This window comes from Lissotriton vulgaris, chromosome 3_1 (assembly GCF_964263255.1).
Source record: "Lissotriton vulgaris chromosome 3_1, aLisVul1.2, whole genome shotgun sequence".
Lineage (NCBI taxonomy): Eukaryota > Metazoa > Chordata > Amphibia > Caudata > Salamandridae > Lissotriton > Lissotriton vulgaris.
Window position 1 is genome coordinate 519,208,372 of NC_141689.1, and position 14,424 is coordinate 519,222,795.

General features: G+C 41.5%; 1 protein-coding gene across 1 annotated transcript in view; it reads right to left on the minus strand.

Moving 5' to 3' along the window:
• Window positions 1-9,942: 9,942 nt before the first annotated feature.
• HMGCR (3-hydroxy-3-methylglutaryl-CoA reductase) overlaps window positions 9,943-14,424 on the minus strand; it is a 98,020-nt gene continuing 93,538 nt past the window's right edge. Inside the window, exons 19-20 of the mRNA XM_086960768.1 lie at window positions 13,870-14,024; window positions 9,943-13,749 (exon numbers count right to left, since the gene is read on the minus strand). Of these exons, the coding sequence (XP_086816894.1) occupies window positions 13,695-13,749; window positions 13,870-14,024 (210 nt within the window). The 3' untranslated portion in view covers window positions 9,943-13,694. The remainder of the gene's footprint in view (window positions 13,750-13,869; window positions 14,025-14,424) is intronic.

The following is a 14,424-nucleotide window of genomic DNA, read 5'->3' on the forward strand; positions in this document are numbered from 1 at the left end:
ATCTGTTTTAAGAGTGGTGATTGAGTCCTCTAGTTACGTCTATCTAGATCTCATGTTTCGGAGGTCCGCTCTGACTAGTGTGACCCCGGTTGACAGTGGGTCAATTTTGTAATCCAAAGAGGTACAAACCCCTTGGCTAGCCACCTTAATGTATTGGACCATAAGAGGCCCTGCTTCCGTGGACGGTTGCTCCACAGCTGGCGACATTCTTTGAGCCCTCATCTTGTCACCGGTATCTTTGGGCAGTGCATATTTCTCTAATTTGGTTTGGTGTGTATTTCGTGTTATTTGTTTTAAGGGGATGTTGATTGATTGCAGGGCATAATAAAATACAGAAACTGGAGGGAGTGGCATCCCAGTATTGTATTGTATTGTAATTGCATTTATATAGCGCTTACTACCCCTGACAAGGCGTCGAAGCGCTTTTTCGGCGAGTAGCAAGCTACTCCGGGACCCATAGAGGATTAGTGTTGACTTAGTATAGTGAAACATGCAAGTACATTTTAAGTGGTGGATCCTATCTGGGGGCCCACAGGAGGTTTCATCTGTTGGGGGTAAGACTCGCCGCTTGTCACGAGGGAGAGGGAGATATTGTTTTGGATGTGATCCTGGAAGAGGAAACTAGCCCCGGGCTTGTAATTACAAAAAACATGCAGGCCGGCAAAGATATCCCTCCCTGGCGTGGGGGTGGAGGATGGAGAAGGAGCGGGCTCCAATGAGGACTAGGAGGAGGTGGATGACGAGGCTGAGGACGGAGAACCTGTCAATACCACAGCCGGTTTCTCCCAAGACACTTAAGTTTTTGATTGGCCGAAGGGAAAAAGCTAAATCCAAGGCCAAATTGAAGAATAAGAAAGGGAGAGCACCTACATCGGAGGGCCTACTGATCATTATTTCTGCCCCTACTTCGAAAAAGACTCTTCTTACTGAAAAAAGTCCTCTTAGAAAATGGCTAAAGGGCTTGTCAAAAATATGACTTTGCGGCTATCTGGCACAAGCCCACTGATTCCCGAGTCCCCGAAAAGGCATCCTGTGGCATCAAGGAGTCCCTCTCCTAGAGATATTGATAGCGAGAACGGAAATATAAATCCCTCTCCAACAAATATTACTACCCCGCCAGCTCCGGTGGCTGCACTATACGCCCCCCCGATCCCAAACTGGTTCCTAGACACCTGTTAGCAACCACTGTAGGTCCCTTACCAGGTCACATCACTCCCACAGCACCCTCAAATCCCCTGGGTCCACCTCCCCTTTCTAAACCTAGACCAACAGATATAATCTCTGATGCAGCTAATACAACCTCACCGCCGGCCATCCACGGAGAACCTGAATCCGCTATCTCTCTCCTTGAAATGATCCTGCAGACTCTAACAAATCACCGCCTAGAAGCTCAAGAACATTTTCTGCAGTTGCGGGAGGACTATAATAAATTACAGAACGCATTATCGGAGGTGACCTCCAAAATAGGGGGGATATCACAGGACATTGAGGAGTTACAACAGAGATTGGTAGATATAGAGGAGGACTGTGCTCACACTGAGGCTTCCCTGAGTCAACACGATGCTCAGATCACATCTCTACAGTTGAAAGTGGAAGACCTGGAAAATCGCCAACGGCGATCGAACTTAAGACTTTTTGGTATCCCGGAAGGGGTTGAAGTGTCAGATCCAAGGGCTTATCTTGTCACGTTATTACCTAAGGCTTTCCCTGACTTAGCGGACTGGGATTGGGATTCTCAGGTTCAGAAAGCTCATCGCCTCCCCTTAGTTCAAAGGAATTGAGAAAGTAAATTCTCTAGGCCCTTTCTTATTTATTTTGGCAATTTTCTTTTGAGGCAAGCAGTTTCTCTGAATGCATGTCCCAACTCTCCAGTCACTATTGAGAATCTGTCCTTTTTTGTACGCTCAGATCTGAGTAAAGCTACTATGGATAGGAGGTGGAAGCTAAGGAAACTTCTAGATCCTTTTAAATCGAAAGGGGCTCCAGTGTTCTTACAAGAGCCGGCCCATCTCATGGTTATCAAGGGAGGTCACACCTATTTCTTCAGGGATGAGAAGGAAGCAGAGATTTTGTTATCTAAATTTAGTTAATGTTCGATTTCTTTGTAGTATGGTACACAGACCCTTATATCTTATTGAGCTTGGTTTAGAATTTTTTTGTCTTATTTTCTTCTCTGTTTTCTTCTCTCTCTTTTCTTCTCCTTTTTTCTTCTTCTATGGGTGTATTTTTTCTCCTTTTCTGTTTATCTTTATGAAGAGTAGCTGGGCGGTAGGCAGTCGGCAGTCCTCAGGCTGCTGCTCTTCTTAGCTGCCTCTCCGACAGCAGCAGGTTCGGGGGGGTTCCCTCTCCAGATGGGGACAAGGATAGGGGGGAAAGGGGGGTCTGGGCTCTCCGGGGGGTGGGGGGGGGGGGGGGGTTTGGCTGTGAGGGGTAAAAATATTAAAAAAACAACACGACATGGAGTACTATTGAATATGACGGGAAGAGGAGATAAACTTGTTTTTGTAGTGGGCAGAATGTTAGAATACATTCAACTTATGTTTTGAGATGTATACACTACAATGTTTGGCTTGGAACGTTGCGGGCTGAACAGTAAGAATAAAAGACGACTTGTCTTTGAAGAACTTAGACTATATGACCCACATTTTATTTTTTTATCTGAGACACATATTGCTTTTAAGGATAGGAAGCTACTTAGTCAACTTGGATATGATGTCATAATCAGCTCTATGCTACAAATATCAAACAGAGTCGCCATTCTCAAAGATAGACGAATCAAAACGGAAACTCTTAAAACTACTTCAGATAAAAATGGCCGCTGGGCCATTGCTCAAGTATCCACAGGAAACCATAAATATGTACTCTGTGTCATCTATGGGCCAAACATTGATAAAGACCATGTCTTTGACCAATTAAATACAGAGCTTCTGGGGTGGGAAGGGGAATTAATTTTGATGAGGGACTTTAATTGTATTATGGAATACCGGCTAGACACTACTAGACAGGGCGCTTTTCAGCGTATGCGCAAAGTGCGTGCAGCAATTTTGGAAATTGGTCGGTTACATAATATTAGGGATATTTGGCGCTCCCTTTAACCTAAGATACCTGGCTACACTTATTATTCAGCACCACACAATCTATGTTCCCGTATTGACATGGCCTGGGCCTCGACTAATATATTATCTACTAGTTCCATGGAGATCTGCCCTGGGGTCACTTCGGACCACAATCCAATCTTACTTACTTTCAATAACTTACAAGCTCCGGCGGACTCAAGAATGTTTTCGTTTCCACGTTATTTATTATTGGATGCAGGATATATAACACAACTCAAACTACATATTTCGGAATTTATTCAACTCGATCTGAACTCAACTTCATGTATAATTGTTTGGGATGCCTGCAAGGCCAGCATTAGAGGGTTTACCCAACAATTTGTTTTCAGGCAAAACTCCGAGCGCCGTTATGCCAATACTAAACTGATATCCAACATCTCAGCACAAGAATCGCTTCTGGCAGACGCTCTACGAACCGGGTCTCCCAATGTAAATGAACTTGGATTAATACTGGGGCGTTTAAAAGTTAATCTAAAAACAACTTTCATTGAAAAAAGCAGTGCCAAGCTGCATAAATTAAGAATATCCCATTACGAAGGAGGAGATAAAATAGGGAAAATATTGGCACATAAAGTTGCGGACGATAGGGCTCAAACCATGATTAAAAGTATTAGGGGCTCTAATAATATTATACATGATCAGCCAGCACAGATACTGGCCCAATTCTATAATATCCTGTACACTCCGGAGAATCAAACTAATGTAGGAAAGATCCAAGATTATCTGGATAGTAACATCAAAGAGAAATATAATTTATCAGGGTCAGATCAATTATCGGAGGAAATTACTATTTTAGAGATTAGACAGGCTATTTCCTCACTACCATCGGGAAAAGCAGCTGGTGAATATACCATCCCAGTTGAGCTTCATAAATTGGGTATTGAAGAACTGATTCCTCTTTTTTTTCAGGTAATCCAATCTTTAGGGCAAAACGGGAAGGCCCCTAGCTCCTGGAATATCGCGAAAACATTTTTTTTTTCAGAAAAGGCAAACCGGCTGACGAGTGTGGGTCCTACAGACCCATCTCTTTGATTAACACCGATGCCAAGGTCTTTGCCAAAATTCTTGCTAATCGATTGGCTCCATATATCCCTAAAATAGTAAATCCTCAACAACACCGATTTGTAATAGGTAGGGACACCACGGTCCATATAAACACAGCCATAACCGCTTTCGATATAGCCAAGACGGAGTCCATCCCACGCGGTATGATTGTACTCGATGCCGAGAAGGCTTTCGACCGAGTGGGGTGGGACTATCTCTGGTCAGTCTTGACCTTTATGGGATTATGGGGTCATTTCGTTAGCTGGATAGGAGCCCTATATGATAGACCTACAGCGAGCATTAGCTATGCTGGGCTGACCTATTTTTTCCATTTCTCGGGGCACTCGGCAGGGGTGTCCATTATCACCCCTGCTCTTTGCTCTATCGATGGAACCCTTTTAACCGCTCTCCAGCTTCAACCTCGAATTATACCGTTTAGATATGGCCCCCATTCCTTGAAAATCACCACTTATGCAGATGATATTGCCATCTACTCCACTGATGTGGTCGAGGCATTAGAGGGTATCACTATAGAGGCCAGCAGATTCGGAGCGGTTTCAGGCTATAAATTAAACATTAATAAAACCCAAATAGTTGTGAATCATAAACCACAGGTCACCGTCACTGGAATTTGTAACGTTGCTAATTATTTAGGGGTTAAAATCTCATCCAAAATCAGCGAGGTCACTCCTATAAACTATGATGCGTTATTAAAATCTACAGCTACGTCACTGAAACAATGGCATAAACTTCCCTTAAATATTATTAGCAGAATCAATCTGATCAAAATGAAAGTGCTTCCTAAATTCCTTTATTTATTTCGTTCTATACCTCTAGTACTTAACAATTCTTTTTTTAAGAAGCTTGATAGTTTATTTAGCAGCTTTATCTGGGGATACAGGAAGGTCCGTAGATCTTTGACGTTACTTAAGGGTGCAGGAAATGTAGGGGGACTGAATTTCCCGGACTTTAAATTATACTATTGGTCCACCTTTATAGGCCGTTTACGCTCTTTGTTGAATTCTGACACTCAATTATTTTTTCATACTTTATGCTTAACTCAGACTCCAGAATGTTTTTGTTAAGATTAAACGACCCAAATTACTACAAAAGGGTCAAATTTAAGACGGCCAGAGACTCTGCTAAAATCTGGTTTAATAATATGACTTTCTGTAACACTTCATTTTTTCATTCCAGATGGCAACTCTGGGGAAATCCGGGTCTTCCCGGGATTTTTAATGATGGCAGGGCAAATAAATGGTCTGCTCACGGAATTACAACATTGGGGGATCTTTACGGCTCTCAAGGCTTCTTAGACTTTGGGGCACTTGAAAATCTATTTAAACTGACCGACTCAATGAGGTTTCAGTATATCCAAAGCCACGACTTTTTGATACGAAATATGAAAATCTTAGAAACTCTGGATTATGATATTTGGGACTGTTTCTACTCATTGAGGTCGAAGTCTTTAATAAGCAAAAGCTATAAATGTTTTAACACCTATAAGACAGGTGATTGTTCTAAATTAGCGGGGAAATGGAGTTCGAAGAAGGGATGTAATATAACATCTAATCAGATTGCTCACTCTTTCTCTAATCTGAATAACCTTGTTCATTCATCAAGCTTAAGGCTGCAATAGTTTAAAACCACCTGTTTGCTCTATTACACTTCCGAAGTATTTTCTAAATGGTCTACAAATGTTTCTTATAGTGATCGTACCAAATGCCCCAAGTGTGATTTAGATAGTGCTGACTTAGAACATATGTTATTTTCTTCCCCTGTGTTAAAGGAGTTTTGGTTAGCATTGGATAAGGATCTAAAAATGAAACTGGGTGAGCCACCTCTTCTGTCGGCTCCAATGATATTAAATATTCACTCTTCTCCTCTTCCTCAGCAGAACCTAGTCACTATATTACGGTCTTGCACCAAATTAACTATTGCTCGTGCCTGGATTTCTCCTCAACCCCCTCACATCTTGGAATGGTGGTCATTGGTCAACAAAAGATACTCTATGGAGGCCGCCCTGACTAAGTTTAGAGGGGTACAGTCATTAAGGAAATTCGAAAAAACATGGGGAAATTTCATGTAAAATCAAATTTATTCAAATGATATTTTCTCTTTTGAACTGCTATTTCTGTTCCCCAGTGATTGGGATTGCTTTTTTTCTCCCCTTTTTCTTTTTTTCATTTATCTTTTGTTTTTTTTTACATATTGGAATGATGATTTATCTATTCAATCTACCACACTATTGTTAAATGTTCTCTTCCCTACGGAATTATGCTTTGTATTTGTTTTTTTTCCTCCACTGTCGTGTTGTAAAAAAAATAAAAAGTGATTCCGGATCTGCGCTTGCTGGCGCGGAAAAAAGAACTGACTTCAACGCGCAAGGGCGGCGTCTAAGTACTCCGGCAAGGTCATCCCGGCGCCAAAGACGCCGACGACGGGCACGGAGCCGCAGACGACGCGCAGGGGGGTACTGCTACGCAAAACTTTCCGGATCCAGTCTGACGCCTGTGGATATTCTAAGGTAAGGAATCTAACACTAACCTGTTTCTTTCAGATATGGTTGTAAATAAAAGAGCTTACACATCATGTAGAAGGATGATACCCTTTTTTATCTCGAGGTTTTAAACAGAGTTGCGTGTATATAATTAATAATAAATTAGGATTAGTTGCATTGCAACAAAATATTAATATATTTTGTAACTTTGTGTGAGTTCCTGAATTTGAGTGCTCCTGATCAATATAAAACTCCTATTTTTCGGACTATGCGTTAACTTTAGGACTCTGAACTTTACCACTGTTAACCAGTGGTAAAGTGCTTGTGCTCACTTTCTAAAACATGATAAAAATGGGTTTCATCTAAATTGGCATATTTCATTTACTTATAAGTCCCTAGTAAAGTGGTATACCATATACCCAGGACTGGCAAATTAAACACTAGTGGGCCTGCAGCACTTAAGTAGCCATTAAAACATGTCCAAGGCTTGCCTTGCAGCCAGTTTTAAACTGCCAAATTTGACTTGGCTAATTAATCCCCTTGCCAAGCCTTTTTTAATTACATACAACCCTAGACAGCTGGTAGAGCAGGGTGCAATGTATATAAAAGCTGGAAAAATAATTTTAAGTTTCACACATCCTGGTACGGAAAAACTCACAAATTTGTTTATCACAACTGTGAGGCCATCTCTCCCATAGCATGACATGGGATTCTCTTTTTACATGTAATAAGTGGTTACTTTTGTATGGGAGCAGGTCGAAAAATCATGTTTGGTGTCTGATGAATTGCAATTTAAAATCCTCTTTAATGGTGAAGTCGGATTTTAAGAAACAATTCTGAAAATGTCACTTTTAGAAAGTTGGCATTTTCTTGTCCTAATCATTTGGTGCCTGCAGCCTGTTCCTGGATCACATAACTTAGTGTAGGTAGCCTTTATGCATTCCTCCCAGACAGGCACACAACAGAGGGACTAGGTGCGCCTGGATGGGCCATCTCAGGCAGGATGGTGGGGGGGGGGCTGGTTGGAGCTATGCAGCCTAACTTGTAACTCAAAAGACTGTGCCCTGCTCTCACAAAAACATTTTCACAATCCTATTGTGCTTGTAGACAGACTGGGACTAGGACAGGGAGGGAGGAAATTCCAAACACTTCTGTGAGAAGCATCCAGACATCTCCCACTTCAGAGAGGGTACCAGGTGTAAAATAGGACCCCAAGACCCACTCTACAGCTCACTCATGGACCTGCAGAAGGACTATCAGATAACTGCCTTCTGCTGAATACTTCAGAAGGACTGCTTTGTTGCACCAAGCAGGACTGGTCGCCATGATCTTCTACCTATCACTTCCAGAGTGACTCCAGGGGCTAGACTCCGGATCAGAGCCTCAGGGACAGAAAAGGCTCCAACCATCTTGAACCGGCACCTGGACCCTACCCAATTCCTGAGCCTCCAAGTGGTGCCTCTCTAATCCAGGGCCAATGGAAATGGTGCTAAAAGTGCCTATATAGCCTAAATCCAAAGCTTGGGACTTAAAAACTATTTATGAACAAAGTGCTCTGAGAACCGAAAGGAGACTAGGACCCATCTCCTCATTGATCCGCCCAAGTGCATCTATGGTTGGAAGGACTATGTGGCAGCTCCCGCTATGCTCTTCTCCGCAGCTGCAACTCCCGTGCAGCGGCTGCTCAAAGTGATATCCGGATTAATGGAGCCCCCATCACCTACAGCCTCTAGCTTCGTCCCACTGGAGATTTTTGACTTCCAAAAAAGAGACTAAGGCCGAACATAAGAATCTTTACCACAACTTTCTCCAGGGACTCCCTCGGACACCACCAGCTGCTTTGCCCTGCTAAGCTTTACCCTCACAAACATTTTTCTTCTAAAATTTCTTACAAGTCTGTAGGTAAGCAAGGACAAGGCCCAATCCACTTTGTGTATCCAACTCACACTCCATAGCGGCCTAATATTTAACTTTTCCCCTGTCTCGCTCAACTAGATGGCCACGGTTAGCGCTTTGATCTTTCAGTTGCTATTTTCTATTTAAAAGGTTTAAAATAACTCCAGATCCACTGGTTGGATTTGTATTGCTTTGATGTCAAATAATTTATAAAAATGTTCTATTTTATAAACTGATGTAGAATTTTTCTGCGTTGTGTTTTCACTTTATCACTGTTTTAAGTACTGCATACATTAACACATTGCCTCCAAGTTAAGCCAGACTTTGTCTGCACCAAGCTAACCGAGAGGAAAGCACAGGTTGATTTAGTGACTTTTTGTGGTTCACCAGAACAAGAGCTGTGGCTTGAGTAGGGTTCACACCCCGCTCAACCAACAACACAATTTCTCACAGTTACCACATACGAACATTAAGAGAGCAGTTTCTTTCGGATTACCTCGTTCTGGTAGAGCAAGTATCCTTGCGAACATAAAACAGTACTCCTCCCAGTAGCCACTGTATCACTCTGCACTTAATACACAGGAAGGGTGTAAAGTATTTTCTTAAGAGTTAGGAGGAAAAAGCAAAGGGTGGAAAACGTATTTGGCATTCTTGAACCTCCTGATTAAAGGCATCAAGCTCCCCCCGCCATCAGGGAAGATTAAAAAAAACGCCAAGTAAGGCAATCCAAGAGAAGAATCAACTGCAATAACCAAAAATAAAAGCCAATAGGGAGAAAACCACAATGAAAAGTAAGGGACTCCAAATGATTCAAATGTTAACTGACATCAAAAGAAAAAAAACTCTACTTCATCTTGGATTGGCACTTCAGATAGAATTCCCTGGACAGACCACCATCTTTGAAAGGTATGTTTTTAACAGTTTTATCCTTGACCCTTTCCTGAAACTCATGGACAGATAAACATCCTTTGCTCAGCGCAGAACTCCGCAGTCCTACCAGTACCCTTCTTGCCCGACACTACACATAGCTCGCGGACCACCCCTCCGGGTGATCACGGACGCCTTTACTGGCTTCCTATTTTAGGAAGAGCAGCTGTTAAAGTCAAGCCAAATCAAAACCAGTTAATACTTATTGGTGTAGTTAATGTAAAGAGAAAATGTCCAGTGAATCACACAAAATGAAAAAGGGTGAATTGTTCTTTTTGGGTAGTTCTCAGTCAACCGCAGTGCTTCAGTATAGCACTAGGACTGCAAACTAAATGAGTTATTTTCACTTTTTTGTGTAGATTTTTGAGTCATTAATATGATTGAACTGTGATCGGACACAACATATTACTTAAATAAACATTCAACTTTCCAATGCAAAGAAATGAAACACAAATTAACTTTCTTTTTCAGGAACCTTTATTGTGGCCAACTCGGTCGTTTGTGTTCCCAATGTACAATTAAGCAAACATGTGAAAGAATTAGTTACATTCACCAAGAAATGCAGACCGAATGAACACTGCAACGGTCGAAGTGTGATGGTTCCTGTGTTAGAAAACTGCTCCAAATTTTGAAAAAAAAAATTGCTTTTTTTTAGCATATCATGGAGCCCCTACCAAAATCTGCTTTTAAGGTGGAGACAGGGCAGGGAGTATGGCCTGTAACGTCCAATCATTTTTACAAGCATTCTTTGTGTATTACCAAAGTTTGGGATGCATTTTGGACCATTGGCGTCTTCGGGGTCATTGCTGTTCACATATCAAGCATAAACTGCCTGAGGAAAATTGTTGGCAGCAAAGCCGCTTAAACAAATAGACACATTTGATTGGAACAGTGGAGGAAAAGGATGTATTGAAAACGCGAGCACAAATTTCGGAATGTAACCAGCACCTTTTTGACACAAAAGGCGTTCACAGAAAGATGCAGCTCAGTTGTCAAAAGCAAAAATACATCTTCTAAAACATTAGAAGTAGAATAAACATCATAAATACGTTTTGTTTTTAAATAAGCAATTCTGAACCCCCCTAGCCACAGAACCCAGAAAAACAAATCTTCTTCAGAGTAAATCCTTGAGCACAGCCTACAGTTATTCTCACATGCCAACAGCACCACATGGTTGTACCGTGCTGGAGGAATTAGCTTATGAAAACAGCTGCATAAAGTGGCTGCCCTGCAGCCTTCCTATTAAGGAAAAAGGCGATGTGGTGTCCCACAGAAGTATTGTGGCAACCTATAGTCCCCACCAATCTAAATCCCTTTCTATGTCCATAACAACAGGGACACTTGCTCATTGTGACAGGCAGCCACCACAAAGCTAAAGCACATTCAAGACCCTCCTCATTAGCACATAGCCCTAAATCATCATCATCAGATGGTTACCTCATGCCCTCTAATGATCTGTTAGCTTAATTAGCCACAGCTCAAACCTGGTCCGTGTGCAGACCGGAGTATAGCAGAATTTGAGATTCAAGAACCCATTCCCGCTCTCTTAAAACTAGGAGTAGCAGATGTTAAGATAGTAGCACCACATTAAACGTGCCGTTTTGCCCGTAGTCATTTACTTTCTATCCACATTTGTACGTAAATAGATAGGAGGTGAACCACAAAAAAGTGACTTTCTACATATGCATTTTTCTGTACAGTTTCAAAAAGTGCACACTGCTTTGCATAGTTGTGGTGGCGAAAACTGGGTTTTCGTAAACTGTCCATCACCACAATGTTTGTCTTGGTTTCGCTTTCGGAATAAAAGCCAGCACCAAGTTATAATTGGATGCGGGTTATATTAAATAAAAATGTGCAATTTGCCAGTATACCGCACTTTAAGAGCTGTTCACACAAGCATAAGCCTTCAGACCGGCTAGACAAAGCATTTGGGTTTAGTAAATAATAAAGATGTCCATGACGTGCTGAGGTACAGAATTATTCACTGGAATACAAATGTGCAGTGTGTTAACTGAACTTTTTAGTCTGTGGCATCATCACAAATCTTGTGGCAGTCTGCTATTAAATGAGTATAAATAACACATCTGCTGGTACCTATACATGAAAAGGTCAGCTTCGGGCACAAGCAGCAGAGACTCCATGCAAAAGCACTGGCTGGAATGTCAAGGAAGTAGAACGCTTTAGCTTCCGTAAAGAGCATCAGAGATGACACCGTCAGTCCTGAGTGAGATCTGTATTCTTCAGAGGAAGAACGTATTGTACAAAAGCAAAATACCAAGACAGATTTCAGACACAAATGCTAATATTTGAAATCTTCCTCTAATAAATGTGTTGTGGTCACCCATAATCCTCTGCTCTATACTTCCAGAGTATTTTAATTTCACATTTGTGATTTAGGATACATACAACTTCACCCGCAACTTCGACTCACGATCCTTATCCTACCTAGGCCTACAATAGACAAAAGAGTCACCTGTCGCTGGGAAAAATGAACTTCTATGCCTTCAGGATAAACATCAAGTGTTCTGAAATCCACCGAAGTTAACACTAGAAATAAACAAATGTTGTGTAAACTTGAATATTGTATATTTGCCATCGTACAAACACTCAGGCACTTTTAGACGATGCGTCTCGTTTAATTGCCTATGCCACTGAAAGTCTGTTACTGTCTATTCTGAGAAAATGCATATGCCCCTAATGACAAAATGCCCATTGCTCAGCCAGCACACGTGTAGAAATCCTGCACGGGTCTAGGTTCTTAAATGTATCCAAAGATTGAGCTCAATGATTAGTGGCCATTTTATACACTCATAACACTGTTTCAATGGAAATGTAAACATGTAAAAGGAATTCCACACTTCGAATGATTCTGAACTCATGGATTAAGAAACTTCCCACAGGGCGGTCAGCATAGCAGGACATTAGAAAAATATGTTTTCTGTTCCATCCGGTCTGTTGCAGCAATGCTGACTTGATTGCAAGTTAAGCATTTTCAAAACTACAAAGCACATTTTTTTCATATTAGAAGTGAAAAAAATAAAAGAGTAACCAGGGGATATGTGCCTAAAAGGATCCACAAATTATTTAGAAAAATAAATTTTAATCTGTACGGTTCGGAAAAGGTGCAAACATGCTCTTAGGATCATAGGATATACATGTGCGACAGCTAAGTATGGTACACAGCTGACAACCATTCACGTCTTTAGTTTTGCCAATTTGTCCATTTTGTGTGTTTTCTCCTACAGTTCATGTGAGGATACCTTTACTATGCTCCAAAAGGACATTTTGGAAAGGATGCACTCTGAATACTGGCCCAATAGTCCTTGGTAAGCATGTTATTCGGCAGTGTAGCAATACAAAGAGGTACATGCATCCCACTCCGCCGGTTTGCCAAGGCCTGCTTTGGCAACCAGACTCGTAAGATGCCATGGCAGTCAGCTTTACATGGTTGGGGAGCCACAGAAAAAGAATATCGGAAGGCTTCTCTTCCAGCTAGTGCAAAATGACAGTTCTTTTCTATCACTTTTGCAAACTAAAGACCCTCTAGAAACCTGGAAAACTAATTGTGTGGATTCAGGGCTCCTCACAGGTGCTTCATGGTAAACACAGGTTGTCAAACTCCTCCAAAAACAAGCATCTGAACTACCGTGGGGCAACTGCATTTTTAAGTCTTATGTAAAACACTGACAATCAACAGCAGTGAATAATGAGGAAATAAAAGTGAACACTAAGACCTGCAACCCAGGATCCAAGCTTATTGAAATTAAATAAGGAATTACAATACCAACTTACGGCAAAATTAAGTGATACACTTGACTGAACAAATATTGCAAAAGAACGATACAGGATAACCATTTTAAGTAAAAAATGAGTTCCTTAACAGTGTAGAATGCATGTTCCACCTCCGCAAATGATGTGTACCAACCACGACAGTCAAGCTGACAAAGATGAAAACCTCGGGATGTGCCCTGGAGAACCTAGCCTTTCCCGAAAGCTTACTTTTCATGAATACCAACAGACAAGTCTCTTCTCATTTTAGTATTGCTGGAATACAAGCAGCTCTGATGACCAATAGCCAATGTACATTTTTTACATCTCATTAAAACATTTCATTGTACTGAAGAGATCTAGTTCCATTTACAATTCACAGCTTCAGCTTTGCCCTGTAGTTCCTCTGTGTTTTTTTCTCCAATGCTGGGGCGTCACGATGCTCAAGCAGCTTTTTTGGTGCATGTACCAGGGAGATTCTGCAGGTTAATTTTTGACCTAGAAAGAGAAAGAACCACCCGGGGTAAATTCTTAATTATCAAAGAGAATTCTACACATCTAATACTGCAATACAAATTACCGCCAACATCTGAACAGGTTTATTTGGGGGGCACTTACCTATTGTGGGTCATGTGGCTTTTCACTAGATGCCCAGCTGCCAGGGCTGCCATTAGAGACAATTCCCCAGCCATCACTGTTCCACATACAATTCTAGCAAGCTGACACGCATTTTCTCCTGGATTATTCTTGCTTGCGCCTTGGACACCCAGCATCTGAAAGCAATAATAAAAATTTGCTTTACAGAATTACCACAAAAATAAGAAGGATAATCCTCCTTTCCCTTCAAATCCATCCATAAATAATTTTATTCTGAAAATTAATGTAACTGAAAATAAATATGAAATGGAAAGGAGTGTAGAAAAAAAGTGACCTTTTTGTATGGTGACACCTAGTTATTTTCCAAATGCTGATGGTTATGACTCAAAGTGCACTGGAGCCTGCTAAATATACCCCGGCCCAAGTGCTCTGTATGATGCATGTGAGTTGGTAACCAGTTGGCAAGGATTTTAACCACCTAGTAAGTTCCTGGTAGACTTTGCCTTCTCTATGAGTGGCAAGGTCACAGCACTATTTTTAATATAAGCCAGTAACCCCCAAGATAGGCCTCCTGAG